The sequence below is a fragment of the Copadichromis virginalis genome, linkage group LG6, assembly GCF_057382275.1.
Source record: "Copadichromis virginalis isolate Kocher_CV1m ecotype Utaka linkage group LG6, C_Virginalis_male_GT1.1, whole genome shotgun sequence".
In the NCBI taxonomy this organism is placed as follows: domain Eukaryota; kingdom Metazoa; phylum Chordata; class Actinopteri; order Cichliformes; family Cichlidae; genus Copadichromis; species Copadichromis virginalis.
Window position 1 is genome coordinate 1,054,919 of NC_140623.1, and position 14,681 is coordinate 1,069,599.

General features: G+C 41.0%; 1 protein-coding gene across 1 annotated transcript; it reads right to left on the reverse strand.

Annotated features, from left to right (window-relative positions):
- Nucleotides 1-8,113: 8,113 nt before the first annotated feature.
- dla (deltaA) lies at nt 8,114-14,373 on the reverse strand. Its single transcript, XM_085458145.1, has 11 exons — nt 13,851-14,373; nt 13,403-13,705; nt 13,068-13,128; nt 12,717-12,974; nt 11,740-11,800; nt 11,505-11,635; nt 10,750-10,919; nt 10,279-10,495; nt 9,417-10,185; nt 9,219-9,327; nt 8,114-9,110 (listed from the first exon to the last, which is right to left on the reverse strand). Exons 1-11 carry the CDS (start codon nt 13,917-13,919, stop codon nt 9,105-9,107), a joined length of 2,154 nt encoding a protein of 717 aa, XP_085314271.1. The 5' UTR covers nt 13,920-14,373; the 3' UTR covers nt 8,114-9,104.
- Nucleotides 14,374-14,681: the final 308 nt, after the last annotated feature.

The following is a 14,681-nucleotide window of genomic DNA, read 5'->3' on the forward strand; positions in this document are numbered from 1 at the left end:
TAGCACAGATATTATGGGAAAATCTGGCTGGAAAAAAAGTCATTTTCTAGAAACCTGTTTGACCTAGTCGTAGCTGTAATTCGTGTTGTCACATCAGTTCCTGTGAGGACTAACCATAAGCTTATAGAGCAATGTCACGATAATCATGCCTTGTTGAATAGCCATGTTTCTTCTTTTGTGTAATAACTGAGACTTGTGTAGGAGCCCTGTTTTGAAAAGACCAGAGAGTCACCAAAGAGGTTAGGAAAACTGAACAGGGTTTGGGAGTGGGTGAGGCTAAGGAAAGTTGTAGCGTTTCTTTTTTTTTTTCTAAGTGGAGGTGAGGGTGGGAGTGGACTAACATTTGGAGTTTTAAGGAGATGCAAGTTAGGGAAACAGGGAAGGATAGGTCGGTCGGTGAGTTTACCAGGTTTCATTCACTTTCAATTCATTTAAATGAAGTTTGTGTCAGTTCATGCAAATTACCAAAACATAAGCATGTAACCATAACCCAATGTGGTTGTCCAATGAGGATGATTCTATACGTAGAATCTTTGAAGCAGCAGATTGGAAAAGTGCTTGAGGGTTTTTTTTTAATTTAGTATTTAAATGTGTCACTATAAAGTCAATATTACAGAAAAGGGAAAATTTGAGTAGTAAATTGTTAGAAAACAGTGAATGTGCTACATGTGAGCACAGAGTAGGAGAAGCTAACCCAATGCAGACGGCTAGTAGAGGTTTAGCTAGCACTTTAGCATAGAAGCTAACAGATAAATACAGTCTCAGTTTCGTCTTTTTTTCTTATTTGTTTTAAATGATCATTTAAAAGTTTTCACAATTCCATTAGCTATTTTTAGCTATTAGCTATTGTTTAATATTAAAAGCTAATGATAGCATTAGCCACATTTAGCTATGCTAGCATGTATAACAGTTCTTGCAAGGAACAGTTAAAGTTATTTGCAAGCAATATTCAGAGAATTATCACTTCTTTCTCTACTGTTTAACTACCTTTTGTGGTGGTAATGTTTTTGTTTTGTTTTTTTTCATCAAAGCCAACACTGACTTTCTATATAGTTTTATATAGAATAATTTTTTACCTGTAACTTCTACATTTATGGTTTGGTTTAGTGCATTACTTTAGATCAAGTTGGACAATAATAGAAAAAATAATAATTTAAACAATTTAAGAGCACTGATGTTGATTTAAATATAAAGAATTAAGTGTTGATTACGTGTTGTTCAGCAGCTGAAGTTTATGGTTCTCACATCAGTTCTCAGGAGTAACGTACACATGGGCGCATTCTCTTTAGCAAAACATTTTGCTTGCCTTTTACTTTCAAAACACCCTCAGCGCCTCTTTTTTTCACCCGGTTTTGAGTTTTGCGTATTTAAACTTGAAAAAAAAGAATACACTTACTGAGTTAATTGAATTGAATGTGAATGGAGCCCGGCACTATTCAGGAGCAACCTTTGATGACAAAGAAGCGTGCTGATGAATGAATCGAGGAAGAAGGAAAATAGTCCGAGAAGAGTGAGAATACAGCAGGGAATGGGGGAGGGAGGAAGAGGCGGGTTGTATGATGCACAGCAGTGTGAATGAAATTCACCATCATCCATCAGACCGCTTTGTAACATTTTCCACAGGCGCCACCGGTCGGCACCAGGATCATATACCTCGAACCAGAACGAGCCCCCGATGGCTCAGAGGGACACTAGTTACTCATTTGAAATGTTTGCTAAACATTTCAGCATGTTTTACACACAGACACGCACACACACACACACACCTACAATTACCTCGGTGGTCCAAAGACAGGCATTATGCTTCACATCTTTTAAGCTACATCAAACGAAGAAACAGTGAAAACTAAAGCTAAGATAGATCCATATACTTTTTAAAAGCTTGCTAAAGTACTTATGTGTAAAATTCCTGTACATCACTATAACGCTCAGTTTGTTATTTGTCGCTCATGTGATTCTTTGATGCAAAAATAAGGCAGAAAAAAAACAACCTAAAAGCGAAAGAGCCATTCAGAGGAAGTTAAACTTGGATGAATATCAATGACAAATCAGTGACCATTATCAGGATTTTTATTAAGTGTTTGGTTTTGTTTGTCTTTTGGGGCTCTGGTTGATAATAAATGGGAAGTGTTTGTTGCTTAAAAAAATAAAAGCTTTTCTTACAGCACTATAAAAAAAACAAAAAAAAAACAAACAACTTTTGATGTTTTAGTAAGACTAAATTAATCATAAAACTGTACAATCACCCCTTCAAGTTTTGACCAAGTCGAACTAGTGATAATATTAATTATCACATTAATATTTATTAGGATTTGATCTCTATGCACAGTTAAGTTTGCACATCATGTTACTTAGACCTAATGTTGCTGTCCCCTAAAATATTTGGCCCGAGATTGTTTTTGTTTTCTTTTTCAGTACCTTAAAGGTACATAAAAAGACCTTATGTGTTCCTGCTTTTTGCTCATTTTCCTCAATGTTTGTTAGCTGAAGCATTATATGATATTCAGTAGTTTACTTAAGCTTTGTAAGAGCCTTCTAATTGACATGATTTTATAAGTGAACCTCTCAAAAGTGAGACATTTTGAGCTTGAGAACTTTGCAAGTGATTAGATAATTTGACATTTAAAAAAATCTCTTTAATGTAGACGTCTTTTAAAAAAGTGAATCCAGGAAAGATACAGATTTGGATCCTTTCTGCCTAGGCTTCACTATAAATATTGACATGAAATGTCCCACATAAATGTGTAAAACGACTGCTTATTTACACAGAACAGTCCTGGCAGCATGTGTTCATTGGCTTCTGAACATTGCAAGTGAATTTGCAGACTCAGTACATAGTTTCTCCAGTGTTGTGGATAGAAGAAGAGATGCTGGACTGAAACTCCTCCAACTGCCTGTTGGTTATAAGCTAGCTATATATATATATATATATATATATATATATATATATATATATATATATATATATATATATATATATATATATATATATATATATATATTAGTGTGTATAAATGTTAACGCCAAAACATTGGTGCTTTTTTGGAAATCTTTACCTCATTTGATAGATGCCAACACCACGCTGTGGTCTGGGTTTGGTAAATAAGCAGTATTCAGTATTGAGCTGTTTCTGAGGTTTGATCAATCCTCAGCAGTGAAAGTGGTTTTGGTGCATTTTGTCTGAGGCGGACCCTTGTACAGTACTGTATTATGTGTGCTTTGAAGCCATGTCAGCGCATTGTATCGTACTGTGTTATGCCTTTTTTGTTTTCTGTACTTTCGTTTTATTGAGAGGGATGATAATTGTTTTTTCTACATTATTTCTTTAACAGAAGCTAAATATGTCAGAAGAAGAAAAAGTCATTTTATAAAAAAAAAAGTTACTTGTCATTGTAAAACTACATCTTTTATGTATAAAAAGACTAAAGGCATGATTTTAACTTTTTCTGAGAACTTAGATGTCGTACTCGATGAATTAATTGAATTTTAAAAATGAGTGATTTCAAAGATTTCTTTCTCCAAATAAAAAGTCTTCTATGGCTCTGGGCCAGCTGCTCTTTGTGGATCTCAATTTCTTAAAAATAACTTTTTTTTAACTCCTTCTTTTTTTTAACCCTAAATGCGTGTTTGTATCTGCGCATGTCTTGTGGGCAAATATAGATATACAATTCTTATTTTGCACACGCCCTCAGTTCTCTTTGAAACACGAGGCATCAAAGCTGCCGTTTGATGTTGGTATTTTTACCCATCCAGCACTGCTCATCACACAGTGTAAATCATACAACCCGTAGATGCAAAACTCTTCTTCCATTCAAATCTCCAATTAATTCAATTCAATTTTATTTATATAGCGCCAAATCACAACAAAAGTCACCTCAAGGCGCTTCATAGATACAGAGAAAAACCCAACAATCATGTGAAATTAAAAATCAGTTTGTGATAAACTATTAACGTTAAAGAATATATAAAGACATATATTTAATATATTTATAAACTGTCCCTGATCAGACATTGTACATTCAGGTGCTGAGATCATTAGAGGCCATTATTGTGAAAGCAGTTATCTCTTGGTATTTTGTGTGACCCCCCTCGATGGTGGAATGGGACGATGGTGTCCTGGCTCTTCATTGAGTATCACTCTGTATCTTCAGTTTTAGCCTAATTTAGCAACTGTGAATTGCTTGCTTGCTTTATTCATTGTGATGTATTTTTATGCACTTACTGCTGCTTCGAAGAATACATGGAGCTTAAGCCCTGGACAAAACTTTGAAATCTTTTGTCCTTAACAAGTAAATAACTAAACGTCATGTCAGCCAGCTCCTCGTCAACACGTTTGTCTGGGGTCATTTGTTTTGGAATAAATGTGCATGTCTTGGTTTGATTTTTCAGAAGTTTTTTGAAAGAAGGTGGATGCTGCAGAGTCGAACAGGACACTTTTCCAGGGCCAGTGGATGGCAGCTGGAGGAGAGAGGGTAAACTCTCCTCAGGCTGCACAGACTGGTGAATGGTTCTTAAACATCTGTGCAAGTTTCTTCTTGTTGACCCCGCTCTGAAGCATATTTTCATTTTACAAATTTACACTCATCTTTAGTTTCTAATATCACTAAAATGGAGCCAGTTGGTGCTCCTTTTCTGTTTTCGCTCATTTCTTCCCTTTCACCCGACATGCTTGGACTTAAATCCGGCTCCTTGTTTCTCTATCGCTCGGTGTACTTGGCCTGTACCGCTTGCTTTCTTTGATTCGTGATTGGCCACATGGTGTACCCATCAAAAAACAACGTCCCACCCCTCCCTGCATGGATTTTATCGGAGCTGAACAGAAGTGGCTGAAGAGTCAATTTTCCCTGTCGGGACATCCTTCATATATATTTCAATATAAATATATTTCAAATTTGTTCCATAAGATAACGCAAAAATGCAGTTCTCTAAAAATGATCAGGTGCATAATCAGCCAATGTCCAAAGAAGAACATTTTGAAAGATCTCCACAAGGTCTAGTGAACTTCTGCTCAACGCAAATTTAAAACTGCAAGAAAGTCTGACTCGTTGGAAGCAAAATATAGAATTGTGCTTTTGCTTAAATAAACCCACCTTCATAGCATGAAAAAAATCCTACAACTGTTACACTTGACAGATTATGTTTTATCAGTTGGTATTTATTTGGTGTTTATGAACTTTGAAACACCACAGCCGAGTGTTCCAACAGGAACAAAAACACATGAATGAAGCAGGCAAATGGTAACTGGTCTTGTTCTATTAGTGCTTTTCTATTCTATCTGAGCACTCAAAGAACTTCATACAGTTGAATCCTTTTCAGTGAAATGACATTTTACTAAATATTAGTTGGGGTGTCTGTACATATTTGAGCTTGTATGGATACTTTTGACCCTACCTTTAGAGAGAATCCCAAATAAATTCAAACTTCTGCACTGAATTATTCTTTATTAAAGTCATTAAAGATGTGTGCTGTACAGTAATTTCAGGAAAAACAACAGTTCTAAGAAATCATTAAAAATCTTAAACTACCATGACTTTCATTCCCATGGTGTGTGTATATAAACCTCTGATCACAACTATATATTTATTGTCATTATGTCGCACAGCTCAACTCCAGAAGCGCTGGAAATGAGGTGAAAAGCCTGTTTTTAGGGATACAAAAAGGTTGTGAAGGGATGCCAAATTGCTATAATTTTTCTGTAAAGCAAATTTACCTTTGCGTATAAATAAAGCAACCGTGAACCTTTTATCAAATGTAAGTATATCAGCTAATAACAGTGCATTCACTGATGGCCATATCGGTTTTTGTCCTCAAATCTGAGATTCGTTTTCAGAGTTTGTAATTTTGTAAGTCTTTAATTCTTAAGGTCATTTTATTTTAATGGAGAGAGACTGAATATCAACCAAAAATTTAGGGGAGAAAACACATTACAGAAAAGATATTCACTGATTTGCATGTTATCGAGTGAAAAAAGTATTTGATTCCTTACAACCAAGCCGGAATAATGGGTCCCACAGATTGCCTGTGTGCAGGGATTGCAATTAAACCATTAATTATAGGCACCCCTGTTTTCAGCTCTTTATGTGTATAAAACACACCTGTCTACAGAGTCAGTTTCTTCCAGTCCACCACCATGGGCAAGACCAAAAAGCTGTCAGATGATGTCAGGGACAAGACTGTAGACCTGTACAGGGCTAAATGAGCGTCAGCATGCTTTGTGCGAAGGTGAAAATTGTTGAAGCAATGATTTGGGAAGGAAAAAAATGACTGTTAGTTGCTTTCAGTTCCATGCTATGTGAGAATGATCATGGCAAAGGTGGTGGATCAGCCCAAAACCACATGGCGTGGTTTGGCTTGTTAGTGATCTGACAACAGGACCACAGTCTAACAACACCACTGGTAACACACTGCACCATAAAAGATTTAAATCTTGCAGCACTCACAAGGTCTGCTGCTCAAGAAGTGACCATGGCTGTCTTAAGACTGTGAAAACGTAAATGATTCAGAGAAGACTTGGGAGAAAGTGTTCTGGTCCACTAAAACCAAGATCATGCTCTTTAGTGTTAACTGGACCAGCTGTGTTTGTGGTGGAGAGGAATGCTGAGTATGATCCAAAAAAACACCATCCCCACCATTAAGCATGAAACTGGAAGAAGTGGGGCTATTTTTCTGCTAAGGACACAGGATGACTTCACAGTATCAAAGAGCCAATGGATGGGGCCATGTGCCATAAGGTCTTGGATGAGAAGCTCCTTCTCTCAGTCAGAACACTGAAGGTGGGTTGTGGATGAGTCTTCAACCATAACAATGACCCAAAGCAACAAAGGAGTGGCTAAAGAAGAATCACATTAAGACTATGGAGCTGCCAATCTCAAGACGTCAGTTTATAGAAAATCAATTTAAAGCTTTTATGTAATGCGTTTTGGGGGGTTGTGGTCGATATTCTGTCTCTCTCCATTAAAATGAAACTGTCATAAAAGTTAGAGACTTTTCATGTCTTTGGAAGTGGGCAAATTTACATATTCAGCAGGGGATAAAATAATAAGTATGTCTTCAGAAAGACACTGGTGTATCACTGTGGTTGCTCAGTTTAAAAACGTGTTTTTAGTTTAAATTGTTTCTTTTTTATAAGGCTTTATCACTCTTGCTCTGTGAGTTTTACATAGCTGAAGCTAAATATGAAAACATTGAATTTCTCAGGCTGCTGATTGAGTGCTGTAGTGTCTTTGTATTCCTCACTGTGCACAAAAGTCCTCTTAGGTTCTCTCTTATGTTGCCCATTTCTCAAAAATCCCAACAAATTTATCAGAAAGGAAGACAATGCAAAAGCTGTTGTTTCTTGAAGGCCCATAGATAATCGTTTTTTTTTTTTCCTTTTACTGCTGCTCCTTTGAAGGTCTGGCTGGTTGTGGCTGAACTCTGGCCAGAAGGCATCTGTTACTCAACAACATCTGTTCCTGTTACTCTCTTTCTCCCAGCATGCCGAGGGACACGCAGGTTCTCCCAAGGGTGGCCTTTTGTGTGCCCCATTGTCAATTCCATCATTGTCTGCTGAAGTCTGTTCCCATAAGGCCGTGGGTTTATAAACCCCTCCAAAGGACAAACTCTACCGCCCTGATGATTTACAGTTATTTGTGTCCAAACACAATCTGTATCTTTGTGGGGCAATTAAGAAAGAGAACTCAGAGGAACTGATTTTATACTGTATGACTTTTATGTTCAGATGTGACCGAACTTTGCTGTTTGTTTGTTTTTTAATAGCTTTTTCTCTGGCAACAGGAAGTCAAGGTTTGAAAACCAAACCTAAAGTGGTCCAGTAGGTGAATTTCAGAGCCGTGAATTACCTGACTTGGTCTTTAGGAGGAGAAACAGGAGTGGTAAATCTAGCGTAGGGGTATTGTTTTTTATGAATAGGGCCCCCTCTCTCATCTCCAGGGAGACACTTTCAACTTCTGGCAGTAGCCAACAGTGTCGGCATAGAAAAGCCCACTATGGGGTCGCAAGGGGAAGACAACAGATGTTACTGATTAACTTTGCTCACAGACCCCTAAAGAAGTGTTTTTCAGAGTGCTTGCAGATGGACAAAACAAAAGTTGGACGCAATCAAATGTTCACATTTAGCAATATTTATTTGGAAAAATAGTCTTGGCTAATTCCTTCATTCAAATACGGTAAAGGAAAGGGTAACATAACAATTTGTACAGTACAATCCCTCTTAAATAACATTTTCTTAAAAAAACAAAACAAAGAAAAACCATCCCATTGACCTGAAGTGCCTTTGCAAATATCATTAAAAAAAGCAACTTAAATAATCATAACAAACATCACAAGTATATAATACAAAATAAAAATAACACAAAATCATTAAATTAACTTAAATTAAATCATAATTTTAAATCATAACTTGTTTTTTTTCTTTATTTATTTTACAAAATCAGTATCAAAAAGCAACTTTCTTTTTCTTTTAATCGACACAAAGTTTTCATATCCCAAAGAAGAAAAGAACTGAACAATACTATGTCATAAAATGGTTTGGAGGGCTTAGGGAAGAAAATGCACTTCAGTTAACACAGTGATCAAGTATACATACAGTCTTCACAGGTGCAGTGATGGGCGCACAGCCCACGAGAACAGCCTTGTGAAGAACAGGCCAGTATGGCCAAACATCCACCGTTTGATGCAGTTCCTGCGCTCAGCAACGGCGTGTGGGTTAGAGAAAAGGCCTGGGTGCAAATGTTGCAAAACAAAACTCGTATATCATCGCTACGGGACAGCGTTCATTTATATTTTCTTTTTTTTCTTCTTCTTCTTTTTTTCTTATTTTTTACAAAAACCCCACTCCCTGTTAACAGGCAGAACAGAAAGCTAAGAAGCAGTTTACTTTGAACTGTAAACTTTTTTTTTTACCCTGCCAGTTCTAATCCCACAGGCCGCCACTGCCTGCGCTTAGTTTCCAGTAGAGAACCAGCTCACTCTGAATATCAGTTAAACGTATCAGCAGCAGTCTCAAGGCGGGACACCTCCCCCTAGGTTTAGAGCAGCATCTGAAGGAGCATAAAAACTCTCCTATAGAGTAAATGAACAACGGGCAGCCCATTGGTGGCTTCTTACACCTGGGGAAACACACCAAAAAGACAGAAAATTTTAGTTTTTGTTCTTTTACATTCCAAATGACCGCAGAAATCGTATCTCTGGCTAAGGGTCAACAAAGTAGAACTCACCTCAGTTGCAATTATACATTCGTCCTTCTCCTCTGACATCACAAACACAGATTTGTACTTGGTGTCCGCACATGCAGACATTTCTGGGGCTTTCTTTTCTGATGCATCGCTGTAGGAAGGTGAGAAAACACGTTAGATTTGTGGACATCCACAGTCTGATTTTGTGTTTGACAGACGTTTATAGCGTCAGTTATTTACCTTTTTAAACGTTTGCTGCGCTTCTCCTCAAACTCAAATGAGTCCTTGTCCTCGCAGGCCGCCTCCAGCATGGCCTCCTTGGCCGCCTGCTCGTAGTTGACCTCGTGTACGAGCTTGTAATCTGCAGGCAGATGGCGGCTCTTGTAGCTGCTCCTCCCTGGTGGAGATCCTTCATCAGGGTCCCCGCTGCAGAAGTCCATCTTCTTGTTGATGTTTTTGACACCTGGCATCGGCATCACACTGATGGCCAGGTCCCTGTCACTACGGTGACAGTTGTTAGTAAGGTTATTTATTGTCTCTGCTTCGCCTACAGTTTCTACTTGGCCGACATGCTGGACTTTTGATTGCAAAAAGCCAACCAGAACAGCAGAGCCTGCCAACAGCAGCAGCACCAGCACCACCCCGGAACCAATGGCCATCCAGGGAACTTCTGACCCCCGGATGGCAGCGTGCTCTGGAAGCAAGAACTGACAGTTTCTGCCACCGTATCCATGAGCACAGGCACAGACATAACGGTTGTTTCTCTCGTGGCAGGTGGCACCGTTGTGGCAGGGGTTGTGCTCGCAGCGGCTGATCGGGGAGCTGCAGTTGCGACCCGTGTATCCCGGGGGACAAGTGCAGGTGTAGCCATCAGGACCTTCCTGGCACGTGCCACCATTCTGGCAAGGATACGAAGAACACTCATCACCAGTGTGGTCACAGTTCTGGCCGGTGAAGCCGTCTGGACACTGACACAAGTAGGAGTTCACGAGATCCACACAGCGTGCACCTGAGAATAGAGATGAAGTCATGAATGAATGAGTGTTCAGTTCGTGCAGACTGAGCATCTCAAAGACCAAACCCTTATTCTGTTTGTACTTACCATTGGAGCAGGGGCTGGAGGTGCAGTGGTCAATCTTCTTCTCACAGTTGAACCCTGCATACCCCGTGGGGCACTGGCAGAAGTAGCCTCCGTCAGGGTTGTCAGTACAGCGGCCTCCATTGGAGCAAGGCCCATCAGCACACGTCATGGCGCTTAGCTCGCAGTTGTTGCCATAGAAACCGTGAGGGCAAGTGCAGGTATATGTGTTTTCCAAATCCTGTGGGAAAAAATAGAACAGACTTGACATCAAGATCTGTGTGGTGCTGCATCTGCAGCATTTCCAGCTTGCTGCATGCTGTATGTCTTGATTTGTTTTAGGTTTAATATAATTGAAGAATGATCGAAAACAGAAAAGATAGATGAGAAGGAATGAAGGCTGATGCATTCAGGCATCACTGGTGCTGAGCCGCAGTTAACAAGATGTCTCTATTCTTATTCCAAGTTCATTTAAGAAGACCCACGAGCACTCACAGTGCAACTTCCTCCATTGCGGCAGGGGTTTCCAGCACATTCGTTGACCCGAATCTCACAGCTGGCCCCAGTGAAGCCAGGCCTGCAGGAACAGGTGTAGCTGCCCTGGCCAGTGTTGCTACAAGTGGCTCCATTCATGCAGGGCTTGTGGTGAGTGCAGTAGTTGAGATCTGGAAAAAACACAGCAGCACATGTGGATTAGCCAGAGCATAACACATGGCGGGACAGCAGCAGCGGCGACAGTATGCGCTTTTGTCCTCAGGCACACTTGACTGTTTCTCTTCTGCCAGTGGTTTTTTGTTTCCTTGCCTCCTGTCTTTGCTGAAACAACTGCTGCTCTGTTACTGGAGTGTTGATGCTCTTTCGCTTCAGTCTACCTTTTTACTGGCTTGTTTGAAACCAAGTTTGTGGTTTGAATAAATGACAAACCAGTGATGGAAAACTTGCCTTCAAGAACAAGTTGTCCACATTTTGTCACCTTTCCACCAAATAAGCAGGGCATTTGTAAGTTGTTTAAGCATTAATTTGTTATCTTCCTGTTCATGAAATCTAAGTCTAAGCTGCACATAACCAGATTTTTGTTTCAAATACATTTCACATAGTTTTTTTTATTTGTTTGTTTTTTAAAATTGTGATGCAGCCTAGATATCTGGAAAACGTCTAAGCAATCGTTGCTGTACCCTACGTGTTGTGGCTTCCTTCATCCAACAAAACCACTTCTCTCTCTGTCCCTACTTCCCAGACTCTTTCCTTACCTTGGTTGCAGAAGAGTCCACCCCAGCCCTCCTGGCAGTTGCACTGCCAGGGCTGCTGGCAGGTCCCATGGAGGCAGCCCGGATAACGAATGCACTCATCGCAGTAGCGCCCTTTGAATCCCACTCTGCACCTGTTGTTGTCCAATTAGGAGGGAACACCGGTCACTCCACTCACATTACTTCACGCAATCCACTAATTAATTAATGCCCCAGTGAACTTGTGGAGAAAACTTACTTGCACTCCCCGGGTTTCTCGCAGAACCCATGCTCTTCATCACATCCTGGCAGACAAATCGCTGTACAGGAAAACAAGAGTATGCTTTTTAGAAACATTGAGGCAACTTGTTTTTAAGATTTGCTTTTAAAGATTAAAAAATCCAAAGAAAGTAATTAAAATGAAGTAAAGCAGTGGATTCTGAACCCATTAGCTTGTCATCATGGAAGATTTTTCTGCTTAACATAGTGCAGAGACAAAGGAGGGAGTGTGTGCATGCGTGTGTGCCCCAGAGTGCACACACGCACTCACACACACACACAGAGGCCCTCAGCCCACCACCCTCTTTTTTTTCTTCTTCACTGCGGGTCAGAACTCTTTTATTCATTCTGTGTGTGTACACACACACATACACACACATACTCCCCTTAATGTCTCGGATTGGGGTAGATAAGAGTGGACAGCTGGCGAGTGTGTTGCCAGTGCGCGACAGCTGCTCCATTGTCTCCTCTCTGCCGGCAGCTGCCCACTTCAAACAATACCTCCCCCAACTCAGCCAATCACCGACCGGCCCACTTCGAGAGTAACGAATCGGAAGGTAGCATGTAAATTTATGGCACGCGTGAGATTATTCTCAAAAACTTTCCTTAGAATAAATCAAGTGGTCGTGTGTGTGTATGTGTATGTATGTGTGTGTGTGTGTGGGGGGGGGGGGGGGGGGGGGGTAGGAGAGAGGAGGGGGTGCGCGTGGTGTTTACGCCCTAAATTGCCTTCTAACGGCACTCAGAGAACTTGACTATAGATACATGGAAATAAAAACTTTTTGAACTTTACCTTCACTAAAAAAACATTCAAATTGGTTTTAAATCTATCCTTTTTAAACGATTTCCTTTTAAACGGATTTCTTTACCTCTAACTTCTTTTCCTTTCTGTGTTTTTTTGTCTCTCGTCTAATCTAAATATTTTATTCTATAACGGGAAAAATCTCTGCAGCTCACGTTCAGTGCAGTACTGCCCCTTCCACCCGGCGTCGCACACAATCTCCCCGCGCTCTCCACAGGTGAAGTGGCCGAAGGCGTCATCTCTCGGCCGGCAGAACACTGAACAGCCGTCCCCGTAGTAGTGCTCATCGCACACGAATCGATAGGAGTACTTGAGTTCGGTCCTTCCCCCGGTGTGCAGGTCCTGGGACCATTCCTCTCCCACAGTCAGATGCCTCTGGGTGGTCATGGTGCTGATAACCCGGTCTGGGTTCTCTGAAATGTGCATGTAGAAGTACAAGATGAGGAGGAGAAAGTGTGTAAATGTGAAAACAACAACAACACTGAAATGTGAGATTTAGTTCCTACCCGTGGAGAGGTCGTCTTTGGAATCGGCGTGTAATGCTTCAATGATCAGCGAGAAGGTCCCCTGGGAACACAAATGGCTTCATGAGACAGGTGGCCAGCGGAGATGTGGCGATAACATCAAGTAAAGGCCCGAGGCGATTGTGCCATACACTCAATGTGCTGAATGCAAACTGCCTAACCTGATCCGATGAAACTAAATACCTGTAAACTTTGTGTGCTCTCTGAGCCTTCAAGTTGTGCGCAGGGGAAAAGGTGCTCTTTTCACGCACGCATTTACAAGAATTGGCGCGATTTCTCAGCCTTAACTCCTACTCTACATGAATGGTTGTATTTACCGGCCACGTGAAGCCGAAGTTAATCCTGATGGGGTTGGTGAACGAACTCTCCGGGATGGCATCTGGGACCTGGAATGAATTGGAGCCGAGGACGGGTGTCACAGCGCCGCCGTAGGTGCACGGGGGCTCTGGGGAAGCGTTGGGTTGATAGTGCTTGAGACAGATCCTGAAGAAGGTCTTACACTCGCACTGCTGCTGGAAAGACGAAGCCAGACCTCCTTTACAGCAGTTTTTGTTGCCTTGTACTCCCTTCTTGTTCAGAAACTCCTGCAACTTCAGCTCAAAAACTCCCGAGCAAAACCCCTGCGGAGGAAAGCGGCTTATTATCATCAAGTGCACACACAGTACCGCTTGTGTGAGAGTGCGTGTTGTGATGGGAGGGCAGGGGAGGCAGGGGGAGGGTGATGGTTCATTGTTTGGAGGGAAAATGTTTGATTTAGAAGCTTACCTGGCACAGCAACATGGACATGACGGCAAGAGTCAGCAGGATGACGCGCCCCATATTAAATAAATACATAATAAATAGTAAATAAATAGAGTAAAAAGTCTTGGGCTTGTCGTCAGGGTGCCTCCTCCTGTTCAGTCCGTCTGAGGAAGATACATTGAGCACGTTTCTGTCGCCTCACAGGGTTTTCTCATCAACTGCTGTGGATATCAGCCACGCCGTTTTCACTCATGTCCCGAGGCACAAAAAGACAAAGGATAAATCCCAAACCTTAAAAAATAAAATCACAAAACAAATGGAGTAAACTTCTGCGCTGTGTTGAAAAAGAAAAGCAGTCCTCGAAGTTCAGTTATAATCCAGTGCGTAAAGAGGAAAAAGCGAAGTGTTCCTTGTTTGTTACAGCAAGAATGTTAGGGCGAAGCTTTTTTTGTTTTGTGTGTGAAGGTCTTGGTCTAACCCAAGGACAGATTTGTCACTGGTCCAACATGCTTCTTTCTACTGCCTGATGTCTTTCCTCACTGTGAACTGTGCGTCTGTCTACAGCCAAGGCCGCCTGCAGCCTGTTATATACGGCCTGACACATGCTATGGTAATAGCATGCAAATGGACCCCTCCTCCTGCTGCCCGACTACACCTCCCAATCTGGCTTGGCTCTCTACAATGGGATCCCATACAAGTACCCCACCACCATCCTCCTTATTCCTCCTGTAACCTCTCATACAGTGTTAATACCCGAGCTCAAATAAGGTTGTGTGGAAGTATTTAAGAAGTGAAAACTTCTGTAAGACTCCTACACAGGACAAGACGGGAGACAAGATTAATTAATACATGTTT

Bases quoted from the DNA above. Each gene is read 5' to 3' on its own strand.
- dla (XM_085458145.1), bottom strand. From the start codon at position 13,919: ATGTATTTATTTAATATGGGGCGCGTCATCCTGCTGACTCTTGCCGTC. The intron at 11,636-11,739 runs GTAAGTTTTCTC...GGACAACAACAG, and splicing joins GAGAAACCCGGGGAGTGCAA to GTGCAGAGTGGGATTCAAAG. The intron at 9,328-9,416 runs GTAAATAACTGA...ACCTTCCTACAG, and splicing joins CGCAGCAAACGTTTAAAAAG to CGATGCATCAGAAAAGAAAG.